Source organism: Mustela nivalis (assembly GCF_964662115.1).
Source record: "Mustela nivalis genome assembly, chromosome: 12".
In the NCBI taxonomy this organism is placed as follows: domain Eukaryota; kingdom Metazoa; phylum Chordata; class Mammalia; order Carnivora; family Mustelidae; genus Mustela; species Mustela nivalis.
The window spans coordinates 55,768,513-55,794,285 of NC_139031.1; the positions used below are offsets into that span (position 1 = coordinate 55,768,513).

The window sequence follows — 25,773 nt, forward strand, 5'->3', positions numbered from 1 at the left end:
GTAAAACTAAATATTGAATTGTTTCAGTTATAAACACTTAAATAGGGCGCCTGGGTGGCTCAGTGGGTTAAGCCGCTGCCTTTGGCTCAGGTCATGATCTCAGGGTCCTGGGATCGAGTCCCGCATCAGGCTCTCTGCTCAGCAGGGAGCCTGCTTCCTCCTCTCTCTCTCTGCCTGCCTCTCTGCCTACTTGTAATCTCTGTCTGTCAAATAAATAAATAAAATCTTTAAAACAATAAAATAAAATAAAATAAACAAATATAAATTAAGTAAAAGTTTATGATCATTAAGTATATATCACTCTAATGTAAATTATTAGCAGATAAGTTAAAATAAAATATCAAAATAATCTAAGCTCTACCTAAAATGTAAAAAAAATTAACCCTGAAGTAAAGAAAAGGTAAAGTAATATTATGTTGTCCTTCTTACAAAGGTGTAATCTTAAGAGATCTCTAGTCTTGTGATACTGACATTGTTATGTAGCTGGTATTTTTATGTACAGATATTGCCAACTGCTCAGAGGGATTTTCCTATTAGTAGAGAGATTGAGGAGAAAATAAGAGTAACAAACTAATTCCTTGTTTCCCCTGACTCCTTTATTTTTAGCTCATTCTCTGTCAATTTTGGTTTTTTTGTAGGAGCTATTTTATTATGTTTTTAATTGAATGTAGTTTTATTTAAATTCAATTAATTAACATATAGTGTATTATTAGTTTCAGAGGTAGAGTTCAGTGATTCATTAGTTGTATATAACACCCAGTGCCCATTACATCATGTGCCTTCCCTCATGCCCATCACCCAGTTATTCCACCCCCATGCCCTTGCAGCAGCTATTTTAGAACTTTTTTTTTTTTAATATTTTATTTACTTATTTATTTGGCATAGAGAGAGCTTGAGAGAGCAGAAGCAGGGGGAGCAGCAGAGGGAGAAGCAGGCTCCCTGCTGAGCAGGAAGTCCAATGTGGGGACTCGATCCCAAGACCCTGGGATCATGACCTGAGCTGAAGGTAGATGCCCAACCAACTTAGCCACCCAGGCACCCTGAACTTTTTTTTTTTTTTTTAATTAAATAGCATCACATACCTGTTTATCAAAGCTGGGTATAGATTGTGTTTTAAGGAAACAATATAGTTTGTCTTCATCTCTGGTTTCTTCCTGCATCATTGTAAAATCCCACAAACAGTGACCTGTGTTAATTTTGATGCCATCATGTCATGTCCTGCTTATCGTAGGGGATTTGCTTGGTTGTTTTGGCCTTTTCCTTCAGGAACGTTATGGAAATAGAGATGATTGTTTGCTAAACAGAGCACCTCGTATTTTTACTGAATGCTGTTATTGTTTGGCTCCTCCCCAAGATACATATATCAGAGCTTTCCGATTAAAAAAAAAGGGGGGGGGGGAAGGCAGAAAGAAAAAAAAAAAAAGCCCAAAACCCCACCCTAGTGTTTCAGTACTTAAGAATGGCATTAAATACCAAAAATGTGTTTGTGATCACTACTAAAATTTCCTTTTAAATCAGGGATGTGTTCTTCTATCATTTGCTTAGTTCTTAATTCTCCATCCATTTCTCATTTCCCTTCAAAGATTTCTACTATTTTCACCTTTAAATTTCCTGGATCTGCCCTTCTGCTCTCATCTCTTCCATAATGATATCCATTTCCTCATTTTTCTCTGTTTTGAGATATTTCATCCACTTTGTCTTCAATATTATTCTTTTAGTCCTCAGTAGTAACCTGGATTACCTCTTTCAGTTTGTCTCTTGATTTTATTTTAATTTTTATTTTTTGTCTATTAATGTTAGCATTGTGAATCTTTCTGCAGTTCACAAAACTTTACATTTTGTAATTGATCTACTTAAGTGTTCTTGCTTGGTGATTATGGTTATGGTTCGGTTGTGGTTGTGGTCCATGTTGTAAGTGTACTTCCTACCAACGAGGCTCCTACCAACGAGGCCGTCTGCTGGAGGCAGTGCACAAGTCTTCCATGATGCTGGATCCCCTTGGGTACTTCACTTCTTATCTCCTACGCAGCTGGGTCAAGCTGGGTCAGTGTCAGGCTTAGGTTTAGGTTTAGGGTTCAGGTCAGGATCACAGTCAGGTTCAGGGTCAGGGTCATGGTCAGGTCATGAAGCAGTGAAGAGAAGGGCACTGTGTCGAACCCAGGGGTATAGAACTCTAAGTAAACTCCCAGGCAAGCAGAGCTCTCTGCCAACCTCAAGTACCAGCATCCACCCTGCAGATCACTTTGTCAGCAGGATCGAGAGATGGTCGCAGGACCATGCACAAGTGGACTGGGGCCACATCGGCCCCCCCGGGCAAATCGCTCTCCAGGAACCCCCATGCCTGGTCCCAGAACTCTCTGCTGCTGGTTGTCCTGTCTTGTGGACAGAGATCCCAAAGGAGCCTGCACCTGCCAGTGTGCCCTGAGGGTTCTGCCTGTTTGCCCAGAATGGCCACTTCCCTGCCCTAGAGAGTTAATGGCAAGGGAGCTGGGGAGGAACAGGAAAACATGTTCAGGTCACCAAATTCCCCAGGGACAGTCTTGCTTCCCTAGGACCAGTTTTTCCTCCAGAGGTGTTACAGACAAGTGGCATAGGGATCTATAAGAAGCCATAATACGAATTCTGAGCTTAAGCCAGCGAAAGCTTTTTCCCTAATTCATTTCACAAAGAGGCCAAGCTTTTCTCAAATTCATTGGTAGGGAGATTAGTGTAATAGTAATAATAATAAGCTTAATGTAGAATAAATTTATATTCTGTGTAAAGAAAGCCAGATGTGATTAGGGAAGAATGGCCATCATTTCTGTAGGGCTGGAAGAAGAGACATTTAAATTTAATTAAAAACAAGCGACTTTGGGGACGCCTGGGTGGCTCAGTTGGTTAAGCAGCTGCCTTCGGCTCAGGTCATAATCCCAGCATCCTGGGATCGAGACCCACATCGGGCTTCTTGCTCAGCAGGGAGCCTGCTTCTCCCTCTGCCTCTGCCTGCCATTCTGTCTGCCTGTGCTCGCTCTCCACCCCCCCGATAAATAAATAAAATCTTTAAAAAAAAAAAAAAAACAACAAGCGACTTTTGTCAAATATTGAGGGTCGCTCACAAATTGAACTCCATTTTTTGATAATCCACATAACCTTCTTATGTACTGTGGATTCTATGTCTTTAAAAGGGGATTATGGGGATGCCTGGGTGGCTCAGTTGGCTAAGCAGCTGCCTTCGGCTCGGGTCATGATCCCAGCGTCCTGGGATCGAGTCCCACATCGGGTTCCTTGCTCAGCAGGGAGCCTGCTTCTCCCTCTGCCTCTGCCTGCCATTCTGTCTGCCTGTGCTCGCTCTCTCCCTCTCTCTCTTTGATAAATAAATAAAATCTTAAAAAAAAAATTAAAGGGGATTATGTCTTGGATTTCACAAAGGGTGCTTATAGATGTTCCTCAAAACATTTTACCTCTCCTTGTCCTCTTCTTCTGACTTTTCCTGAAAATTAAAGATGTTGGTTCATATTTTACTTCATGAGAAAATCACACCCTAATTAATTCAAAATTGGAAAATGTCATATTTTGAATAACAAAATAACAGATTTCCTGTTTTTCTATTAAAAGGTCAACACGACTGTGTGACGATCATCAATAATTTCTTTCCTCGCGAGAGATTGGATTATTACACTAAACCCCAGGGGCTGGATAAAGAGCCGAAACTGCCTCCAAAGTTGGCAGGCCCACTGCACAAAATTATTACTACAACCAATCTTCATCCTGTCAAGGTAATGTTGTGTTTATTGTCTGTGCTTTTTATTTAAATATTCCTTCAGCGTTGAAACTGCTCTTAATTCTGTAAGATCATAGTTGCCATGGTTGGGTTTTGTGGATCTTGAGCTTGAGGTGAGGCTCTGTTGTTCAGTTGGTACAGTGAAGGGACTACTCGGTTTAAGCCTGAGAGCAGGTGAGGGGCACAGGCTAGACTGGGAGGAAAAGCCAGGCAAAGAGGTGGGTTCAGCTGAAGCCCACCTTCCACCTCACCTCATTGGAAGTTCTGGACTCTTCATGGCTCCAGAGAAGCAAGGGAGCTATTCTTTTGGATCACTCATTTGCCATTCTCTGAGGGCTGTCCTCAGAGAGAAAGGACAGGTTCCCAGGTAGTTCCCAAGAAGGCCACATCTGATGGATGGAGTTGGTTCCCTGGAGAAGGAGGCAGCTCTGAGCCCCTAGCAACCAACAGTCCCGGAAGCTGAGAGTGGGGATTTTGGTGGGGCACCAACAGCATCTGCCACAATAATTATTCTTCCAAGAAGTGTTCTGAAATCTCATCCTGAGCTCATATTTTAATATTAGTAATTATTTGATGCCTTTAAGCAATACAGTTCTTCCAGTATTAGTCAAATCACACAGATTTTCAAACTTTTTAGACCAACCCAGAAGTTCATTTGGCTTACCAGAGAAACTTCAGGAGCCATTTGGAACTATTTTCACTGCTCTTTTCTTCAGAGTTTACGTATAACCTTTTTTGTTTATTTACCAAATTTTTTTTTATCTTTATTTTTTATAAATCAATCCAGATGAGTATAATCTCCTCAATGAATCATTACATAAAACTCTCTGTATGCTACAGTGATGCTCTCCTTTTTCAAATTTTACTCATCTCTATCTTCATTCATGTGTAGTTTTGATAGTAATTCAGGACTGTTTGGTGAGCAAGGTGGTAAACCGGATCAAACACTGAGGTTTTCTCTTAATAAAAAATGATATTATAGATGCAGTAAATTAAATTTCCCTTCAAGTCTATTACGTTGAGTCTGTGGAACATACCGGACACCATTAAAATAAGTATTATAAGTAACTCTTTTGAAGCCTAGCACTCCTTTGAAGATAGACATTCCAAATTTTTTTTTTAAGATTTTATTTATTTTATTTGACAGAGAGAGAAATCACAAGTAGGCAGAGAGGCAGGCAGAGACAGAGGGGGAAGCAGGCTCCCTGCTGAGCAGAGGGCCCGATGCGGGGCTCGATCCCAGGACACTGAGATCATGACCTGAGCCGAAGGCAGCGGCATTAATCCACTGAGCCACCCAGGCGCCCCGACATTCCAAATTTTATGTAATGTTATTACTTTATCGATGTTTCCATTTCCACACAGACTCTGAACCTCAAGAAACAAACAAACTAACAAAATATACGTGTTCTGTGGCTTTCCACCCAAATTACTTTCCTGGGCCAGTAAGAGAGAGGACGGACTCGCAGATCCATTTTCATAAAATAGGCTGGTAGAGCCTCTTCTGTTTTTATTTTTCAAAACTCAAATGTCCTTCCCATTCTGAAAGAACCCCCGGAGGTAACACTTGTGATCCTAAGAGGGCAAAAAAGAAATTCAGCCATGAACCATATGTTCATATTTACGGTGGAGAGTATATGGAACTTAGAATTTAACCTTTTAAAAAATAGGTAGCCTCTTCTGTATCAGTGTTTTGTTTTGTTCTGTTCTGTTTCTTTCCCAGCATACTTAGAATTTAACCTTTTAAAAAATAGGTAGCCTCTTCTGTATCAGTGTTTTGTTTTGTTCTGTTCTGTTTCTTTCCCAGCATACACAAGCGAAGAGATAACGCCCGTATAGGAGCTACTTATAGCACCCTTTCTCTTAGTGGTGGGGCAGGCTAGGTAGGAAGACAGGATTTTTCCTAGGGATACATTATTTCTCAATATGGAGAATGTGTGTGGATTGGGTCCTTCTTGTTCTTCTGCGGCCCAAGCATTATAGAATCTTCAGGTTTAGACTGATTTGTAGAAATTCCCTGTGTTTTTCTGATTTACTGTAATTTATGTTTATGTTTCTACCCCTTAATGTTGCAGGAATCTCAATGATTGCAATAATTGAGTCTATAGAGTAATTTTTGGATGTTTACATGGAACCTAGACTCTTGGGGTTAAATGTCCTAAGAATTATTTTATCTCTAATTGTCTATAAGAGCACCTGTTTGAGTAAATTAGAATAAGGGTATATTTATACAGGCAATAAATGGTAAAGGTATAGAAACACAAATCGCCTACATTCTATTTTTTTTTTTACTCTTGGTCTTATAAAAGATACCATTCTATGATTCTCGTACCTTTCTCCAAACTAGACCTTGTTTTTGTAGGTATAAATGATCTATTCACTTAAAAACCTTCCCCCTTGCCCCCCACACTTTAGATTAAAGTTGTACAGTGCTTTTGTGATGCCTTACTTTCGTTGCTTTAGCCCTTTCCAAGCCAGCGAGGGTCTTCCTGGGGTGTATTATAAAAAAGGAACTAACAGCCATTTTATAAAGTCAAAGGTCTTTTAAAAGCAGCACAAAAATCCTCCTCAACACACGATGCCCCTTTTCACCACAGTGCACGTCACACCGCTGCATTGGCAGCGAGGGTAAGTGACTTCTGTGGCATCAGGATGTTTGTTTTCAGCAGGGACTTAGGCAGTTGTGCTGAAGCCCAAAGTACACAGGTTATAAAGGAGAAAAACAGAGTCACGGGAAAAATAACAACAGAATTGAGTGTAGTCTCTATGGGGTCAGGGGACAGATGTACACAAGGGATCCTGTCTTTGATTATTAACTTTCTTGAGCCCAGGTGGTTTGGTAATTTTTTCTTAGAGGGTATTTAAAAAATAAAAAATTCAAAATGCCACTATGTAAACATATTCTAACATTTTTTGGGGAGAGGAGCTATATCAGGCTTTTACACTTAATGGAATACATTTATTCCTCTTTGATAATTAATAATGAGATTTTCTTTATAATGGATGACTTTGTAATGCTGCAGAGATTAGAAGAAGGTAGCTAATTCAAATATTATTCTTTTGTGATTACCTGTGAAATGTTTCAGTAGGCTCATAGTAGAGCTGTGGTTATATATCATTTTTCTTTGGGTATACTAGTATATACTTTGAAGTAAATAAAGCATAACATCTTGGGACACCTGGATGGCTCAGTTGGTTAAGTGACTGCCTTTGGTCATGATTCTGGGGTCCCAGGATCAAGTCCTGCATCAGGCTCCCTGCTCGGAAGGTAGTCTTGCTTCTTCCTCTGACCCAACCCCCTCATGCTCTCTGTCTCTCATTTGCTCTCTCAAATAAATAAATAAATAAATAAATAAATAAATAAAATCTTTAAAAACAAAACAAAACCTAATGTCTTAACAAAGAAAAGAAACAATTAACCTGAGATTAATGGTTCTGAGATTTTTTTTTTAAGTTTTCACTTGTCAGTTTAAGATCCTATGCTTTGATTATAAATGCTTTACCCAAAAATGTTGAACAGTTTCAAATGATTAGTGTTGACAGTAGAAATATAAATGTGTGATTAATGAGCCTTTTTTGCCAAAAGTTAATTTTTGATATATGTTATTGTAGGGAAAGTCATCGGCACATTTACCAACAAATCTTCTTATACTTATTTCATGACCCCTCATTTATTACTGAGTGCTGTATTTTAAGTAAAATACTCGATTATACATTAATCTGGTAGTCCCCAAAATAAGTACAAATCATATTTTAATTTCACAAGAACTCTTAATCTCTGTTAAATTTTCAGGTAGGAAGGTATGCATGGGATTCATAGAAGTTTATAAATGATCTTCCTGTCGGAAGCAAAGGATCTAATTCGTGCAATCTGCTGTCTGTGACTCCCTGACATTTACATTCCCCATGATAGGTGTTTCGCTGTAACACATAGGTTAACAAACACGACTTTCTGCCCTGTGCAAACAGTTGTGCCTGTGTTACACATGTGTTTACATTACTGGTATGTCCACATGAATGTTTCCAGTGGCCCTCTGCAGACCTACTTCAGGTAGGTAATCATCTTCCCAGTAACAAAGCCAGTAAAAAACAGTACTCCTCGTTACGCTGATCTTGCACTTAATATGTGCCTATATGAGACGTGTGGGACTCATAATGCATCAGATTTGATAACTCTCTAACATTTCTCCTTGAAGGCTTTTAATTTGCTTTCCTCTTTGACCTTTTCTCATTACCATAGATGATAAGCATATCATAAAAATTTCCACAGAGAAATGTAGTTCATTGGAAAGTAATACACCTTTTTTTTTTTAGGCTTCTTTCTGTAAAAACCTCATCTTCTTACAATTAATAAGAATTAATGAGAATTACAGTACTCCTAGCCATGAAATTCTAGTAATGTTAGCTAGAAGTGGTGATTGCTTGGGGATTTGATTCTGTATATAAAGGAAATGTACGTGTGCCATGTCTACCTTTAAAGTGCTTTTAACAGAGACTCTAAAACCATGACTGTGAGTAGCATGCTAACACCCGGGTTTAGCTTGATAGCAGATCACTGTATAACTCAGATACACAGAGTTCAAGAGATTTCAGGATGCCAGGGTCCTTCTGTATTTGTTTTAGAACTTGGATCATTGGCAGTTTGCATTCCAGTTTGAATTAACTTCGTAAACATGTGACCCTGAGAGACACTTTATTTGGTGATCTGTTGAAATCAACCCAAAATAAGTATCCAATTTGTACATGAAAAGTCTCTCATGGAATTTCGAAGCTCACTGGAATGTCTTCTAGATCGTGATGCTTGTCAATGAGAACCCTCTGCTGGCAGAAGAGACAGCCCTGAGTAAGTGCTACAGGGTGATGGATTTGATCTGTGAGAAATGCATGAAGCAGAGAGACATGAATGAAGTGTTGGCTATGAAAATGCATTACATCAGCTGTATCTTCCAGAAATGTATTAGCTTCTTAAAGGATGGAGAGAATAAACTGGACGCTCTGATCAAAAGGTACCATTTCAGCCCTGCCACGTGTAAAATATACTCAGATGGATAATGTTTTATTATACAAAGCCTCATCATGGATTAAAAAATTAAGCATTTTAGCAGCAGTTGTGATTGTTGGGCTCACATTTAGTCTGCAAGAAATAAGAGCAGTGTTCTCTTTAGGTTGAATGATTATTCAGTTCTCTACTTTTTACAACAATGCTTTCATTATCCCCAGTTTACAGGTGAGAGAGCTGAAGTGTTTAGGTAGCTTGTGTAAGATGTAGAAGGTAGCCCAAGTCCAACTTTGAGGATGGGTATACCATGGCTCAGGTTGTTGCTCTGGGTTCATCGTGGCGCTCAGCCCATCTCCATTATTGAACCTGGGAGAGCTGCGTGTTATCCTTGTTCTCTGACCCCCTGGGGTCAAATTCCACCGCCCCCCCCTAGTTTTACTGAGAAAGGTGAACTGTGTCAGAAGGGTGTAACCTAATGAGAGTTTTCACTCTTTGTACAAATAACTGGCATGGTAATGAGTAACTAGCTACTCCGGTAATGGCGGTTCGTGTGTGTTTTATGGCAGGGGTCCCTTTTACGAATACCTCCCAGGGCACGTAAGCAGGATAAGGACTAGCCAAACATGCAGGTAGAACAGCAGTTTGAATTAAGTCTATCAGCACGATTGGAAGAGACAATGAAAATCTCGGGTAGTACAGAAATTACTCCCAGTTCATGGGTTCAGCGGGGAGGAAATGCTTAGAGATTCAACTCCAGTTACTTTTTAAAAAATATCTTTCAGCTTGTTAAAAGGCCGAGCTTCAGATGGCTTTCCGGTATATCAAGAAAAGATCATAAGGGAAAGCATCAGGAAATTTCCTTACTGTGAAGCCACACTCCTCCAGCAGCTGGTGCGAAGCATTGCTCCTGTGGAAATTGTAAGTTAACTCTACCAGTAAGACCTGATTACCATATTTTGTACAATTACAGACAAGTTCTCTTTAACATATGGATTTATTAATGTAATAGAGAGATAAGTATTTGTTATTTTAAACAGTTTTCAGAAACAGACATGGCGATAGGCATACCTGTTTCTGGGCATCCGTTTCCCCTCTCTTGAGCCTCTTTTTTCATTTTTATATAGCTCATGGTTTAATAAGTAGTATTCTCCTATGTCAGAATGGAGATGGTTATGTGGAAAATTACATTTTAAAGACCTCTGTGAAACCGTAAAGGTGGGTAATACAGATACACACATGTACAGTTGTAGCTCATGAAAAACCAGTACAAAGTCCCATATTAGATGGAAGTAGGAATTGGTTGTCTGGGTTGATGGTTCCTGGTCGGTGGGGATGTGAAGGGATGAGCCATGGGAGGCTCATTGTATGTCCTGATAAGCAATCTCAAAGTATGTCCCAGCTTCTCATATTCTACCTTAATGCCTCTGATTATAAATGTTCCATACTTAACAAAATTCTGTTTATACTTCTATACTTCCATATGCTCCGTATGTACAGCTATAGGAAGCAAATTTCACCTTTATTATCTGTTCTTTAAATTATTTATTGTCCTTTTATCATATACTTATTTAAGTAGTATGTCTTTTTTTTTTTTTAAGATTTTATTTATTTATTTGACAGACAGAGATCACAGGTAGGCAGAGAGGCAGGCAGAGAGAGAGAGAGAGGAGGAAGCAGGCTCCCCACTGAGCAGAGAGCCCGATGCGGGGCTCGATCCCAGGACCCTGGGATCATGACCTGAGCTGAAGGCAGAGGCTTAGAGCCACCAGGCGGCCCTAAGTAGTATGCCTTAAGATTGGCCCTCACTCTTCGTGTTTTGAACACATTTCTGTTCACCGTATCTACACCAGTCATGCCTTGCTATATTTCAATCAAATCCTTTATCAGCCTTTGTCTGTTGGGTCAGAAGCTGATCCTCACATTGGTCCCATCCATGACTTCCTCCCACCCTCCAGCAAATGTCGGTTCTTCTCTGCCTTCTCTAGGCGGTCCCATCCTTCTCAGTGTGAGAAATGAGGACAGGTGGGTTCTCAGGGCTCCTTTATATATTAAGACTTTGTCTGATCAGAGCCGTGAAATAAGAAAGACCTGAAGAGACAAGGTGATTTCATGAAGTTCGTGCATTCGTTTATCCCAGAGAGTTCTCCATGATTTCACATAAAGATTTTTTTACCCTTACTTTTTAATATACTTGGCTATTTGGTATTTGAACTTTTGGAAGATTAAAGGTAGCAAATTATGAGGGTGGTTTATCAATTATGAATTTGGTTTGGTCCACATATCAAACTCCAACTAACCATGAATTAAATCAGTAGGGTTTATTCATTGCCATATACTCAGAAGCACAGAGATAGGCACACCAGATCCGGCACAGATCTTCTCTTAGCTTTGCAGGTTGTCTGGGGAAGAGAGCAGTTTTGGTTGGTCTGGACCCTGCTCCTTTGAATGACATTCCGCTTCTCTTGGAGAAATTGGGGGAATGGATGTCAGAGAAGCGGCTAGCCGACCAGCCGTGGGCTGTTTTCAACACTAACAAGTGGTAGCTGATATTTCACCTTCAAAGTGGAAAACAGCAGAACTGAAAATAGCTCAGAGTACTTTAAAGAAAAAGTCAAAGCAGAACAATGTGGAGTTGAGCCATTCTCTGTAGCCCTGTGTCATAGCATTATTGTCCTTCGAGTTGATGCAGTGTAATCATTAATGTTTACCCTAGTGATCTGAGTCATTGAGGAAAGGTTTATTAATAGAGAGAATAGGATATAATGCAACTTAGAAAATTTTTCTCTCTTTAAAAATTTTTCTTCTTACAGGGCACGTGGGTGGCTCAGTCGTTAAGCGTCTGCCTTCGGCTCAGGTCACGATCCCAAGCTCCTGGGATCGAGCCCCGAATCAGGCTCTCTGCTTAGCGGGGAGCCTGCTTCTCCCTCTCCTACTCCCCCTGCTTCTGTTCCCTCTCTTGTTGTGTCTCTCTGTCAAATAAGTTTTTAAAAATCTTTAAAAACAAATAAATAAAAAATAAAAGTAAAAACTTTTCTTCTTTAAGAGTTATATATTCTCTCTGGAAAACTTGATTTATCTGGACAGTGCCTGTGGTTGTGAGTGTCCCAGGAAGCCCCTGTTGACTTCCTAATGGGTTTTGTTAAACTTGCAAGTTCACAAGCCACTGAAGTAGCACTAACCATTTCCTGTCACAGGGTAATTCTCAGGGTTGGCCTGCCATGAGGGTTGCCTGTGGCACTTTCTGACTGTGCTGATGCCTGGGCCCTCCCACCAAGGTTTCGGTTCCCTCTTCCTCCTGTGCATCTCTGGCTTCTCCCTGTCACAAAGCTCAGCAGAAAATGTGAAGCAACAGAGTATCCTATTAAAGTTGTTGTGCTTTATCACTTGCCAGAGTATTTTGACTTCCGGGAGACTCGCTAATGTCTCTGATTTTATAGGATGTGTTGAGTAAAGCATCCTGTTTGTTTTTAAGTTGAGTATCTTTCTGTGGGAGGAGCTCTGGTGCTTAAACAAATTCTTATATAACAAAGTAAATGATGAGATTTTGTATAACGAGAAAGATTCTTGCCACCAAGATTTTGTATAACGAGAAAGAGTGACAAGAAAGATTCTATGTCGTTATTCAGGGGTACCCTGGATTCTTTTCTGAAGCAGTAATTGACTCTGACTACCATGCTCTTATAAGGTAACATAGATAAAGTGTAGGTCACCAGCAGCCTGAATGACTCCATCTCTGGTGTGCCTGCTTCTGGACATCATTCATGGAGTGTCATCTCTGTAGTCGTCCGATGGCAATTTTAAAGTGTGTTTTGCTCTTCTTCATACCTCCTCTAGGGTTCTGATCCCACTGCATTCTCTGTTCTTACCCAAGCCATCACTGGTCAGGTGGGTTTTGTGGATGTGGAATTTTGCACTACCTGTGGAGAGAAGGGAGCAAGTAAAAGATGTTCCGTCTGCAAGATGGTAAGAATGAAGTTCCTTGAAGTTCTTCAGTATGGTTTAGGTTTCATATCGTTTGATAACTGACTTGTAATGTTCTCTAAATAAAATGGTTGACGTTAGTTTTCTAATACATTCTAATAGAGCATAAATTCTAATTCTGTGCATCTAATAATTAAAAGTCATTTTGAAAGAGCAGTATGGGATAAATGTTCGGCGTAGTTCTGTGCCATATGTTCCAGGCTGCCGCAGCATCTGGGTAAACCACTTCCAAGAAAGAAGGAATACAAGTGAATGAATAGAGAAAGATTGTAACACATTGACTATTGTAGATATGAGCGCCTAGAACAGGCCAGTTCATAAATACGCCATCTTAAATCTTCTGATGGTGACTTGAACCATAATCTCTTCATCATCTCTTGTAGACCGCCAGCTCCCTTGTGACTGCCACCCATCTTTAAGCTCTTCTGAACTCCACTCCCCACTTCTGCTGCCATGATCTTTGTAAAGGGCCTACCTTCTCCTCACAGATAGTACCCATAAGCATTCATCTGTACATTCACTTTACCCTCTAAGTTATATTGATTTATTTATTTCATTATATTAATCTCCTCTTGTTTTCAAGTTTGGAATTCTTCAGCATATTAATAATAGCTATCACATTTTGTTGTGACTTATTTCTGCAGCTTCATTCTCCTTCAACTACTTACTTCTTTGAACTTCAGTTTCCTTGTACGTGAGATGGGGTTAGCGTTGTGAGAATTCATTCATTGAGACCATCTACGTAGGTTAACCGTTGCTGCATGTAAAACACTTATGACAATAATCATTTGCTAATTTCCCATGTTGGCCGCTGGCTGGGATTAGCCAGGGCACTTTTTCTCCCTGTGTCTCCTGTCCTTCTTGGACCAGCAGGCCAGACTGAGCCGTTCTAGTAATGACAGTAGAGGTAAAAGGGCACAAGGTCCCTCATAGTCTAGTCTTGAAATTGTCATATTCTTACATTCCTTTGGCCAAAACAAGTCACAGGGCCAAATTTAGAGTGAATTCTCCTTCCCATCAGAGAAAAGAACTTTGAAATCTCATGAGGAAGTATACACAGGAAGGGAAGAATAAAGAATCGGGACCAATGAAACAGCCTACAATACATGTCCTCTCTATGTAAGGGTTTAGCACAGTGCTTGGCATATAATCTTGCAAAAATCTCAATTCCATTTACAGAAACTCCTCCCTGTCCTTGAACATATAATTCACTTTCCTTCTTGCACTTTTGTACAAGATAATCTCTGCTTGGAATGCTTCTTGCCCATTTCTCTGTTGACTGACTCTGTTCATACAGAGTGAGTCACTGCTTTCTTTGTGCTCCTGTTGCTGTTACAGCCTGTATTACGATGTGAGTCATGTTGGGTATCTGCCTCCCTCCATGCCGTTCCATCCAGCTCTTTCTCAAGCTTAGTTTCCTCTGAGACAGCTCTATCTTCCTTGTCATTGTACAATCCTGACACATAGTAGGTTCTTCTTAAATCATTTGTTAAGGTCTTTGGTAGACCACTTAATATATATCTATTGTTGTAAAGTATAAGTTAAAAATGACAAATATAAATCAGTGGCCATAATGGTTTTAAAAAGAAGGCGTAGGGGCACCTGGGTGGCACAGTCGGTTGGGCGTCTGACTCTTGGTTTTGGCTCACGTTGTCATCTCAAGATCATGGAATCAAGCCCTGTGTTGGGCTCCACACTCAGTGCAGAGTCTGCTTGGGACTCTGTCTTCCTCTGCCCACCCCCATTCCCCCCCCCCCCCCGCTCTCATTTGCTGTCTTTCTCAAAATAAATAAATCTTTATAAAAATAAAGGAAAGCATAGAAAACAGCATTTTTTACAGCATAGCTCTTGGCTTAATGTCATAGTTGGAATATCATGCAGTCACAGCTCTTGAAATGAAGTAAACTTACAATTGTTTTCAGGTTATATATTGTGATCAGACCTGCCAGAAAACACACTGGTTTGCACATAAGAAAATCTGTAAGGATCTAAAGGACATTTACGAAAAGCAACAATTGGAAGCTGCCAAAGAAAAGAGTGAAGAGGAAAACAGTATGTATATAAAAAGCAAGCTCATACTGCTTCTCATTGGGCAGAGGAATGATATTATTAATGATAATACAGGCACCAAGGAACTGAGTCTTCTCTGGGGACCAAAGATACTTGGACTTGACTGATAAAAGAATCACATTTCAGTGTGTCCCTCTTTGGAGTTGTTCGGATAATGTACAGAATATGGTTAGCCTAGAAGTCTCTGGAAGACAGGAGCTATAGAATTCTAAGGCATATCGTTTATTCTGTATTCTATGTTCTGACTCACAGGAATGCCCTGCAATGATGGGACTCTAAATGAGTGTTCACTTATACTCGGCTCACAGGGGATCTTAAGGTCTTTGACTAAGGAAATAATTAAATTTCCCCTAATGGCTACCCAAAGATTTTAAGGTTGGGAACCTTTAATTTTTTCAATTAAAATACAAAGCTGTAGGTGAAATTACAGAGTAAATTTATAAATTACAGATTAGATTGTAGCGCTAATGTACGGATTAGGTTTCTCCAAGTATCTAGGCATTGAACTCCATATTACTTTCTCTCTCCCTCCCTCATGAGGTATATGACTCATTTTCATCAGAAACAGTGAGTTGCCTTAGCAGGGATTCCCAGACTGCAGTGGAACCCACCTCCAGGCCCGCGTCCCACCCCAGAGAACATATCGTACATTTTGTGGAGCACTTCTAGCTTGAAAAGGTTGCCTGGTTGACTGATAACAAAGCCCTTCCACCCCCACCCTTCAGTAGACTGCATTGCCTTCACCACCTGCTTGAGAAACACTAGGAATAGGGTTGAACAATTCGTACAAAATTTAATTTGTATAAATAATCGTCAGAGATTATTTATCTCGTCAGAGAATCGTCAGGCTTTCTGACTGCCATGCCTTCTCCTGTTTTCCGGACCCAACTTGTATCCTGCATGTTGAAGACAGAGGCTGACAGCTGGTCCTGTTACCTAATGAGGAAGAGAGTAAGATGGTCAGGACAGAGGGAGTTCCCGGCTGGTAGGCATCAGCAGGGGCCGCCCAATCTTCGAAGTGTCATAGACACCTTTATTCTCCAGCTGTGTAGGCGAGGCTTCCTTACCCCCCACTTCATAGGTAAGGAAAGCACCCTGTGCAGGCACTTACCCAAAGACCTCAAGCTCCCTCATGGCAAAGCTCTCTTCGAAGGCAGGTCCCAGACAAGCATTTCAGAGATTTCCAGGCTTGGCTGCAGAGCCAGAGGCTTAGGTCCAAATCCTGGTTCTGCTGCTATCCTGACTGTGAAACTCTGAGGAAGTTGTCAAGCCCATCTCTTCTCAGTTTCCACATGTGTAAAAATCATGACAATAATGATAATAGGGATCATTTACCTCATGTAGCTGTTGTGAGGATTCAGTAATTTAATACACGGAAAGCATTCAGAGATAGACTGACACGTGATAGGACAGCAAAATGACCTTCTCTCTCTCTCTCTCTTTTTTCTTTTTATCAGATGGCAAACTTGATGTTAATTCTAATTGTGTTCATGAAGAGCAGCCAGAGGCTGATGTGGGGATTTCCCAAGAGACTTGTCAGCCTAAGGAGTCTGCGGAAGGGGAGAAAGAATGTTCTCCAAGTGGAGCGGGTTTGGAAGGCTTCCAGGAGGCTCCTGCAGGCCCTCAGGAATCTGAGGAGTGAAGGGCAGAGTGGGGCCGGCACGGATGGTTCATGCCCTGGCAGGTAGCCAGAGAGCTCACGTGACTGTGTCCTCACTGCCTCATGACCCCTGCGTGGCACCATGGCGGGAGTCCATGTTTCCTAGAATGGTTGTCTTCAAGCAAAGCTCTGTCTACCATGCCCTGAGTTCCTGGTGATTTCTGTACTGTGATTGGAGTTACTCCAAGGGAAAAATGTGTGTTTCAAAGTATCGCAGAAACATTTTGACTCCTTTTCTGAGGCCAGCTTCTCAGCAGTTGTTCTCAAAACAAAAGACATCCCCTTCAAGAAGAAATGTAGGCTCTGGGGAACAAAGGGGCAAGAAGAACAGGCGTTGGAGAAAGATTCTTCAGGAAGGAAGACTTTATGAGCCACGGAGATGGATAGTTAAACAAGTCATAACTTATATGTGAATAAGATGCATATAAATAGCATTTATAATAGTGAAGTTCTACTTATTTAGATGCAGCGAAATGAAGAAAAGGTGTACATTACAGGGTTTGTCACAGTTCATTCATTGTAGTTTTGTATAGAAACAATTTCAGCAGTCTGAACTTTATATAGTTCCTACAGTGACATTTTATCTACAGCATTTGTACCTTCAGATATGTCAGAACAAAGGCATAGCCACAATTATCTCAGCATGTGCATTAAAAGGGGTATCTCGTGAAATTTCTGATAAAATAATGGCTAAACATAGTGTGTCCCCAGTTATGAAACAGATTCATGTGCCATATTCTACTTGAAAGGATTTTTTCTTTCTGTAAGCTTTTCATGGGGCTCTTCCTGCCCAGAAACTGATTTATAACTCACTTTTAGAATGTGCTGCCGCCACTGCTCAGCACATGCCGTACGGAAGCCAGGCTAGGGCCTGATCGCCGAAGACAGCGCTATGTTTCAGAGTTTCTTGTAATGATTGTAAAATAAATCATGCCTACTGATATAACCAACACCACATCTTGTTTCCTGGTTTATTGCTGTTGAGGGATGGCAAACACTAGAGAAATATTAGAGAACCTACATTTTAGGAAATCAGCAAATGCTAGAGAAGAGAGTAAGAAGGGTTTTCATGATGACTATTGCAAATCAAAATGACTCCAGTTCCCACCTCACTTCGCTGATCAAGATTCTTCTATGTTGCTGGTTCTTCCTGCCTTCACTCATTGACTTTTCTCCCAACCCTAGCACTACACCTGTACGCCCTCTAATACACTGTTCCACGAAGACTCCTTGTGAGTGAATTCAATGCAAACCGTTAGCTGGGTAGGAATTCAGCAGGCAGATTGGCCCCTAAACTTGTCAGTCATGACAAGCCTCACTTACCGGTCAAGGTACCTCATCTACACACTGAAAAACATCCCTCTTTGACTAGTAAAGTCATCCTCACAGGCTGCCCTCTCCCACTGGTGTTTTTATGTGTGTTATCTGATTTTTAATTGCCTTTTTTTTTTATATGTGTGTTACCGCCATTTTGTGTTACCGTTACGATGCCTGTCTTCGAATACATAGAGAATTATGCAAAAGCAGGAAGAAATAGGAAAACTGAGAGATGTGGCAATGGAGAGGAACTTTTCCCCTTCGTTGAAGTGAATGCTAACAGGAATCAGAATCTAGCATGGCTATAACTGCCAGTGGACAAAGGACTTCAGGTATAAGCCGTGTCAGTGTTAAAATTTTCTATGAAGTATTTTGGGGAAGAGGGGTTTGGAAAATGGAGTTTAAGAGACAATCGGATTGGTTCTGATTATAATTCCTTCCTTTGTCATACATAATCTCCAATTGATATTTCCATTATAATGTCAATATAGGTGGATCATTTTTGTTTTTAGCCATGTTGAATTATTTTCGATATGCTATCAAGAAACTTTTCTTGGAGCACCTGGGTGGCTCAGTCAGTTAAACATCTGCCTTTGGCTCAGGTCATGCATGACCCCAGGGTCCTGGGATGGAGCCCCGAGTTAGGCTCCCTGCTCATCAGGAGTCTCTTTCTCTATCTCCTTTTGCCCTTCCCCCCACTGCTCATGTGCTCTTGCTCTCAAATAAATAAATAAAATCCTTAAAAAATACATAATCTGAACACTTCTGCTTCTGGAAGCAGAATAGACACACTTTTCTCTATTCCTTCGGTTAGGTAAAACTACAGTCCTTGGACATTATATATCAAACAAACCTAAGAAGACTCTGTAAGATGGAAAAAGAATGAAGCAAACCTTTTTTTTCCATATAAATGAAGACATTTCCATTAGTTCTTTAAAAAGAAGAGTAAATAAAATTTGCTAGCCATGTTTTTATGATTGGAGTAATGTTTTCATCCTTTTCAGTGATAGTGGGATTCAAAATAAAATATCTGGCTACACATTCTTTTATAATTCTTTTAGTTGTTAACTGGGACACTATAATGTGGAATTCGAAATTAGTATTGCCGATGCCACTTATGGGCCCACTTAAATCTGATCCCAAATGTACCGTTTCCATCATGAAATAGGTTGCTGCTCTGCTCACCGAACTTTATTGCTTCGTGGGGCCGACCGTACTCAGCTCATGATGAGTAACTTTGGTCAAAGTTACTTGATGTTCGTTGATCAGGCTCTTAGTGCTAGGGTGGATGCAGTAGCCTGTCCCAAACTTCTCTTCCAACAATGACCAGTTCTCTGACGAAGATGGCCTTATTCAAGAACCTTTTGAGACTGCACCAGGACTCTCTTAGATTTTGCAAGACTCCACAAAGCCTCCTTACCTACCACAAATACTTCCAGCACCATGGATTTTACTGAGTTATTCTATTCATTATCTATTGCTGTGTAAGAAGTTACCCCCAAAATGTATCAGCTTGAAGCATCCACAAGCATTATCTCATGTAATTTTTGTAGGCCAGAAACACAGGAGCCACTCAACTCGGTGATTCTGACTTGGGGATTCTCGGAAGGGTGCGGAGCAGCTTTTGGCCAGAAGTTCATTCACCTGAAAGTTTCACGAGATTGAGGATATGCTGGCAAAACTGCTCTTATAAGGTTGCAGCGACAGGCCTTAGTCCCTCATTGGATTTTCGGAAAGTGGCCTCAGTTCCTCACCGATGAGCCCCTCCAGAGGACTGCCTAAATGTCCTCAGAACATGGTAGCTGGCTTCTTGCAGAATAAGTGATCCAGAAGAGAGAACAAGAGAACATTTTGATCCTTTCTGTGACCAAATCTGGGAAGCCGCACACCATCACATTTGTCTCGAGCCACAACATCCACATCGATGCTCAGCTCTCTGCCTTTTCTTGACCTCTGGCAGATCATGCCTGAATTTTCAGACCGTGGCTTTGTACAGAATCGGAAGTGCCCACAAGTGAAAGGAGGTTACAGATTCTCAGGGGCAGTTCACTGTTCCCTCTAGGGCTCCCGTCCCTTGTCTGTTGGATTTCAGCCCCACTTGTCCAGTGTGTGTCTTTTCTGTCTGGGTTACTCTGCGGTGGTTGAAGCACAATCAGATAGGAGAAGTCATGCTGCTTTTTATAAGGTTTTGTTTTGTTTTGTTTTAAGATTTTTTTGAAAGATTTTTAAAGATTTTTTTTAAGATTTTTAAAATTTATTTGCCAGAGAGATCACAAGGAGCCAGAGAGGCAGGCGGGGGGGGGGGGGGGGGGGGGGCGGGGAGGGCGGCGGGAAGCAGGCTCCCCGCTGAGCAGAGAGACCACAGGGCTCCATCCGAGGACCCTGAGATCATGACCTGAGCCGAGGGCAGAGGCTTTAACCCACTGGAACCACCCAGGCACCCTTGCTTTTTATAAGCTTTTGATCTAACTCTTTAACTTAGCCGGGGAAAACCAGAAATGCATTTTGTCTCTCAGCACAAGGCAACTGCTAAACGCTTTTCTGGTTTCTCTTCCCCCTAGCAGCAGGCCTCCGGGGAGGCCACGCTCACATCATTAGCCCACACCCTCAACTGGCAAATGCCTTGGAAGGCAACATCAAAAGATGATAGGCTGGATAAATAAATTGTGGTATCCTCATACAATGAAACAGCATACAGCAATGAGAACACAGAGCTATCACCTCGAGCAACAACATGGGTGAGTTATATAGTATTGAGTAAGAGAAGCCAGACACAAAATAATGCAACTTCTCTCATTGCGCTTATATGCCTTTCAAAGACAGACGCGATTAATTGATGATTTAGAGTTCATCACAGTGATGTCTCTAAAAGGGTGGCTCCTAATAGGGAATAGGACTGGCAACAGGAATGAAGAGGCTGTTCACGTGCTGGTAATAATCTCTCTCTTGATCTAGGACTGCTGTTACATGAACATGTTCATTTTTTTGAAACTCTGTTGAGCTGAACACAATGATCTGTGTACATTTCTGTAGACCTGTTTTACTTGAACAAAAACGTAAAATGTGTGAGGATTATATTAGTGGTGTTTCTGCTTCTGTTTCTTTTTTTTTTTTTTAAGATTTTATTTATTTATTTGACAGAGAGAGATCACAAGTAGGCAGAGAGGCAGGCAGAGAGAGAGAGAGGAGGAAGCAGGTTCTCTGCTCAGCAGGGAGCCCGATGCGGGACTCGATCCCAGGACCCTGAGATCATGACCTGAGCCGAAAGCAGCGGCTTAACCCACTGAGCCACCCAGGCGCCCCTATGTGTTTCAAATAATATAATAAATGTATAATATGCTTGATCACAAAGAAGTTTAATAAACAACAGAAATCCACTAGGATTTCTAGAAATACTAGGGGCTATCTCAGTGTAACTGTAAGCATTTGAGCGGGTTCTCTGTCTTTCTCGTCAATGTATTTTTCCTCTCGTGTTGGAACTGTGTCCCAGTTCAGGAAGGTAAAAGCCATAGCTGATCTCTTCAGGGACCTTACAAACACAGCATCTTCTGGGTCATCGAACACAGTTCTGCAAAAATGGCAATCATGTCAGAAAAATCCATTAAGCCACAGTGAAATTTTAATTTAAACAAATGCCATATTTTTCTATGCTATTTATAGCATAGTATATATTTATAGTATAGTACCACTAACAGATAACTTTGGGCCTCTATTGACTCTCAGAATAAGGAATACTATTTTTACTGTATACATTGTTTATATTTTAAATAAACATAAAATAAAAATAAACATAAAAATAAACATTTTTAAAATAAACATATTTAAATGAACATATTTGGGACCAGCTATCCCAGTTTAAGTCTCACACCTTAATGTGTTTATGATTTGAAGCCAGTGCTAAATGAGGTGATTAAAATATTTGTAGATGTCATATGCATATGAGTGTCTTAAGCACATTTTATTAGAAAGTTATGATTTCTCCACATTATGCTCTTATTTTATAAATGTGTTTGGGGATGATATTTTTCAACCCTGAATCCAAAGAAAAAAATGCCTAAGTGCAAAATTTAAAAAGAGTGATGATTTTTAAAGTTCATCAATATTCATGAATTTGAAAGGTTTTCCATAGTTTAATGAAGTATTTGCTTTTGAAAATGTAAATCCCAAGGAATTTAAATGTTAATCTGCATAACTTCTGTCACTGAACATATTTAGAGGAATATTAAACATTTGTAATTTGCTAATAAGTTTTAGGTTTTATTTTTTATGCATTGAATCAGCTTTTCATTTTTTTCTGGTTATAATAATATTAAAAACCTAAGTATGTCAAATATGAATAAATAGCTTGAGCTTATATATCGCAGAAAGACAGCATTTTTTCCCCATCTATTGAAGTTAGTCATTTTTTAACTCATTAAAATCTATTTTGGGAAATGAAGATAATTTAAAGTCAACACAATTATGAAATAATTTGATAATAAAAGTAAAGTTAAAAAGCACTTACTTGTCTACATTATTCGCAAAAGCAAAATCTAAAAAAAAAAACCACATTTCTGAATTAGTATTTTTCAAATGTTTACTCAGCATTTAAAAACAGTGGAGCTTTTCCTATAAGAAAAAGTCTAGAATCCAACTCTCTGATTTTTGAATGGTTATTTAGATGAATAGAATAGTTCAATCCTTCAAAAAATGCCTTGATACCTGAGCTCAAACTTAACTTTTCTCTTAGGTATAGTGCCTCTGGTTTGCCTTAGGTTTTGAGGCAAATTCTTTAATTCAATACAGATCTCAAAACTCTGAGAACAGAATGCTTAATCAATTAAGTTACCAGTGGAATCCAAGTGGGGATTTTTGTAATTAAGATACTGAGTCTCATGCAGAAACCAATCCTTTTTTTTTTTTTTTTCCAGATAGACACATGCATCTATAAATGGACTAACAGACTGAATGAGGAGAAATATTTCGGGCAGTTTAAACCATTTGGATTTTTGGCATTAACTTCAAAGAAATCGAATGAACAAATCCTAAATCACAAGAATCTCCATTTTTCCTAGCTTTGGGAGCTCAAAGACTAGTCCTCAAAGCCCGGATTTCTTATGGTATCTTCCAGAGGCTGTCATCGCTTTGTTCATTCCTCTCCAGAGGCCTCGGGCCTCTGGAACGTACCAGCACCTGTTGGGCCACCAAAGCCCACAATGTGAGTCCTGCCAATCTGCAAGCAGCAACTCTGCCTTACGAGTTCCTGGCATCCTGCTCTTCACAAATGGGTAACCCAGGGCTCCCATTCCCTTTCTGATCTCCCCAGACTCTTTTCTTACACTTTTAAAGATTATTTATTTATTTATTTTTAAGGAATCTCTACTCCATTGTGGGGCTTGAACTCACGTCCCCAAATTAAGAGTCCCATGCTCTTTCCACTGAGCCAAGCCTGGTGCCCTCTCCTACAGTTTTTTAAAAATTATTAAGTGCACCTTTTGCTTACAATGGATATAAACGGGAAAACAATAGAGAACGAAACTTCTTGTGACCTTTCTCCTTATTCTTCTCGGAGGTTATCACTGTGAGAGTTTTGTATGTATGTTTCCAGCCTCCTATGTGCATACACACATGTACTTACATACATGTATGTACTCCGCTCCAATTTTGTTAGTACTCTGCATTACACTACTCCATGATGCATGTTTTATACTCAGTATATCATAGAATAATTCTCAAGTACAACAGTGCATACTGTATGAATGTGCCATCACTTAATATTCTGTGAAGGACCATCCAGAGTATTTTCATTATTTTTTTCTACTACACAAAATGTTTCAATGAATAGCTTTACATATAAATCTTTGTTCCTATATGCAAATACTTCTGCAAAGAGCCTACAAATTTAATTGCTATGTTGAATGATTTGCACATTTTATATGTTGGTGGATGCTTCATATTGTCATATGATCTTCCAAGAAAGATGAACTCATTTACACTCTCATCATGAACATGTAAATTGTACTTTTTCTCCCTTAATTATTCACTTTTAATAACCTTTTCAACTTCTAAGTATCTGCAGGATGAAAATAATATCTCATTTTTTTATTTTGCATTTATTCACTCACTAATAAGTCTGGTCATTAGATATCACATTTATTCCCTTCTCTAAATGCATTATCCATAGCTTTTGTCACTTTTTTAACTTGGAGTTTACCGATTGATTTATAGAAACACTGTAATATAACAGGAGTTAACTTTTGCCTATTGTATGTATTGTAACGATTTCTTCTAATATCTCTTAATTTTGTCCCTTCATCATAGAATGGTTTTCATTTATATGTAGTTTAAATCTGTCAACATTTTCATTTTTGTGGCCACAGGTTTTATGTAAAGCTTTGATTGGCTGCCTTCTCAGAATTATAAAAGGTTTTTTCTTTTTTCAGTACTTTTCATTTACATTTAGATTGTTAATCTTTCTGGAATGTATTTTTCCCTGCGATGTCTTCCTAAGAAAGTGGTTTTAGTTTCTTCCTTTTTTTTTTTTCAAGTGGGCTCCATACCCAGCGTGGAGCCCAACACAGGGCTTGCACTCACGACCCTGAGATCAAGATGTGAGCTGAGATCAAGGGTTGGAATGCTAATGGACTGAGCCACCCTGGCACCCAGTTTTAGTTTATTTCTTTGGCCCAGGGTCCTCCATAGCATGCGTCAGGGCCAGTGACCCCATCATTATTTTCTATGCAAATGGTGCCTGCCTGGCTTCCATGGCGCGCTCTGCTGCCTGCTGATTTTTGCCTTCACAGATTCTTCTGACCCTGCACATTTCTCAATTCCCAACCAATCTCCAGATCTCACACTGGCCTCTGCTACCTCTCTGAGGCTTCGTGGACAAAGAGCGCTTGGCATTTGCTTTCCAGGGTTTGCCCGGTGTCACTGCTACCCAGAATCAGGGATGTCTTTAAAGCCTGGCTTCCTGAACCTTCAGTCCCCCAGCTCAAAACTTTTAATTTTGAAAAATTTTTAATTTTTCCACCTGGGTGGCAGAATCAGTTAAGCATCTAACTCTTGGTTTTGGCTCAGGTCATGATCTCAGGGTCGTGAGATTGAGCCCTGCACGAGACTGTGCTCTGCACAAAGTCGGCTTGAGATATTCTCTCCTCCTCTGCCCCTCCCACTCCTGCTCTCTCTCTCTCTCTCTTTCAAATATGTAAATAAATCTTTTTTTTTTTTAAGATTTTATTTATTTGACAGACGCAGATCACAAGTAGGCAGAGAAGCAGGCAGAGAAAGAGGAGGCAGCAGGCTCCCTGCTGAGCAGAGAGCCCGATGTGGAACTCGAACCCAGGACCCTGGGATCATGACCTGAGCTGAATGAAGGCAGAGGCTTTATCCCACTGAGCCACCCAGGCGCCCCTATGTAAATAAATCTTTAGGAAAAAACTTCTAGTTTTCACGTTTCTCTGGATTCTGTCTTCTTGCCTTGTATCTGGATTCACCTACTGTGGTGAACTACCATTTTTTAAACAGTCTACCTGATTTTCTTTTTGGTTGTCTTCTTACTCTTCCTAGCACATGCTTTAGCTGCTAGGCCCAGGCTCAGGGACATCATCCCCCAGCCTTGTCTCAGCACCTGGAGTTCTGTCTTATTTAGGGGAAAAGAGAAAACATCACAGAAACCCAGCAGCTTCACTTGGACTGCTAGAAGACATTTAAAAATTTTTTTGATATTTTCATTTCATTTCTTTTTTTTAAAGATTTCTTTCTTTTTTTTTTAATTTGAGAGAAGCAAGGAGAGTGAGCAGGAGAGAGAAATAGAAAGCCATCGGGAGGAAAGACAGAGGGAGAGGGTGAAGAAGGTTCTCCACTGAGCAGGGAGCCCAACGTGGGGCTCCATCCCAGGACCCAGAAATCATGACCTGAGCAAAGGCAGCTGCTTGACCGACTGAGCCATTCAGGTGCCCCTATTTTCATTTCTTTTAAATGCCTTAATGTCTTTTCCCATTTAGG

The 25,773-nt window shown here is 40.3% G+C and overlaps 2 protein-coding genes across 3 annotated transcripts in view; one reads left to right on the forward strand and one right to left on the reverse strand.

The window, feature by feature from the left end:
• Positions 1 to 17,425, forward strand: part of ANKMY2 (ankyrin repeat and MYND domain containing 2) — a 37,622-nt gene extending 20,197 nt beyond the window's left edge. For both annotated transcript variants that reach the window (XM_082693013.1, XM_082693014.1), the window contains exons 5-10: positions 3,595 to 3,755; positions 8,552 to 8,766; positions 9,542 to 9,677; positions 12,594 to 12,722; positions 14,663 to 14,792; positions 16,268 to 17,425. In XM_082693013.1, the coding sequence (XP_082549139.1) occupies positions 3,595 to 3,755; positions 8,552 to 8,766; positions 9,542 to 9,677; positions 12,594 to 12,722; positions 14,663 to 14,792; positions 16,268 to 16,452 (956 nt within the window). In that variant the 3' untranslated portion in view covers positions 16,453 to 17,425. The remainder of the gene's footprint in view (positions 1 to 3,594; positions 3,756 to 8,551; positions 8,767 to 9,541; positions 9,678 to 12,593; positions 12,723 to 14,662; positions 14,793 to 16,267) is intronic.
• Positions 17,426 to 21,137: 3,712 nt separating this feature from the next.
• The window catches only part of LRRC72 (leucine rich repeat containing 72), a 41,827-nt gene continuing 37,191 nt past the window's right edge, over positions 21,138 to 25,773 (reverse strand). The window contains exons 8-9 of the mRNA XM_082693017.1: positions 22,292 to 22,319; positions 21,138 to 21,355 (exon numbers count right to left, since the gene is read on the reverse strand). Of these exons, the coding sequence (XP_082549143.1) occupies positions 21,190 to 21,355; positions 22,292 to 22,319 (194 nt within the window). The 3' untranslated portion in view covers positions 21,138 to 21,189. The remainder of the gene's footprint in view (positions 21,356 to 22,291; positions 22,320 to 25,773) is intronic.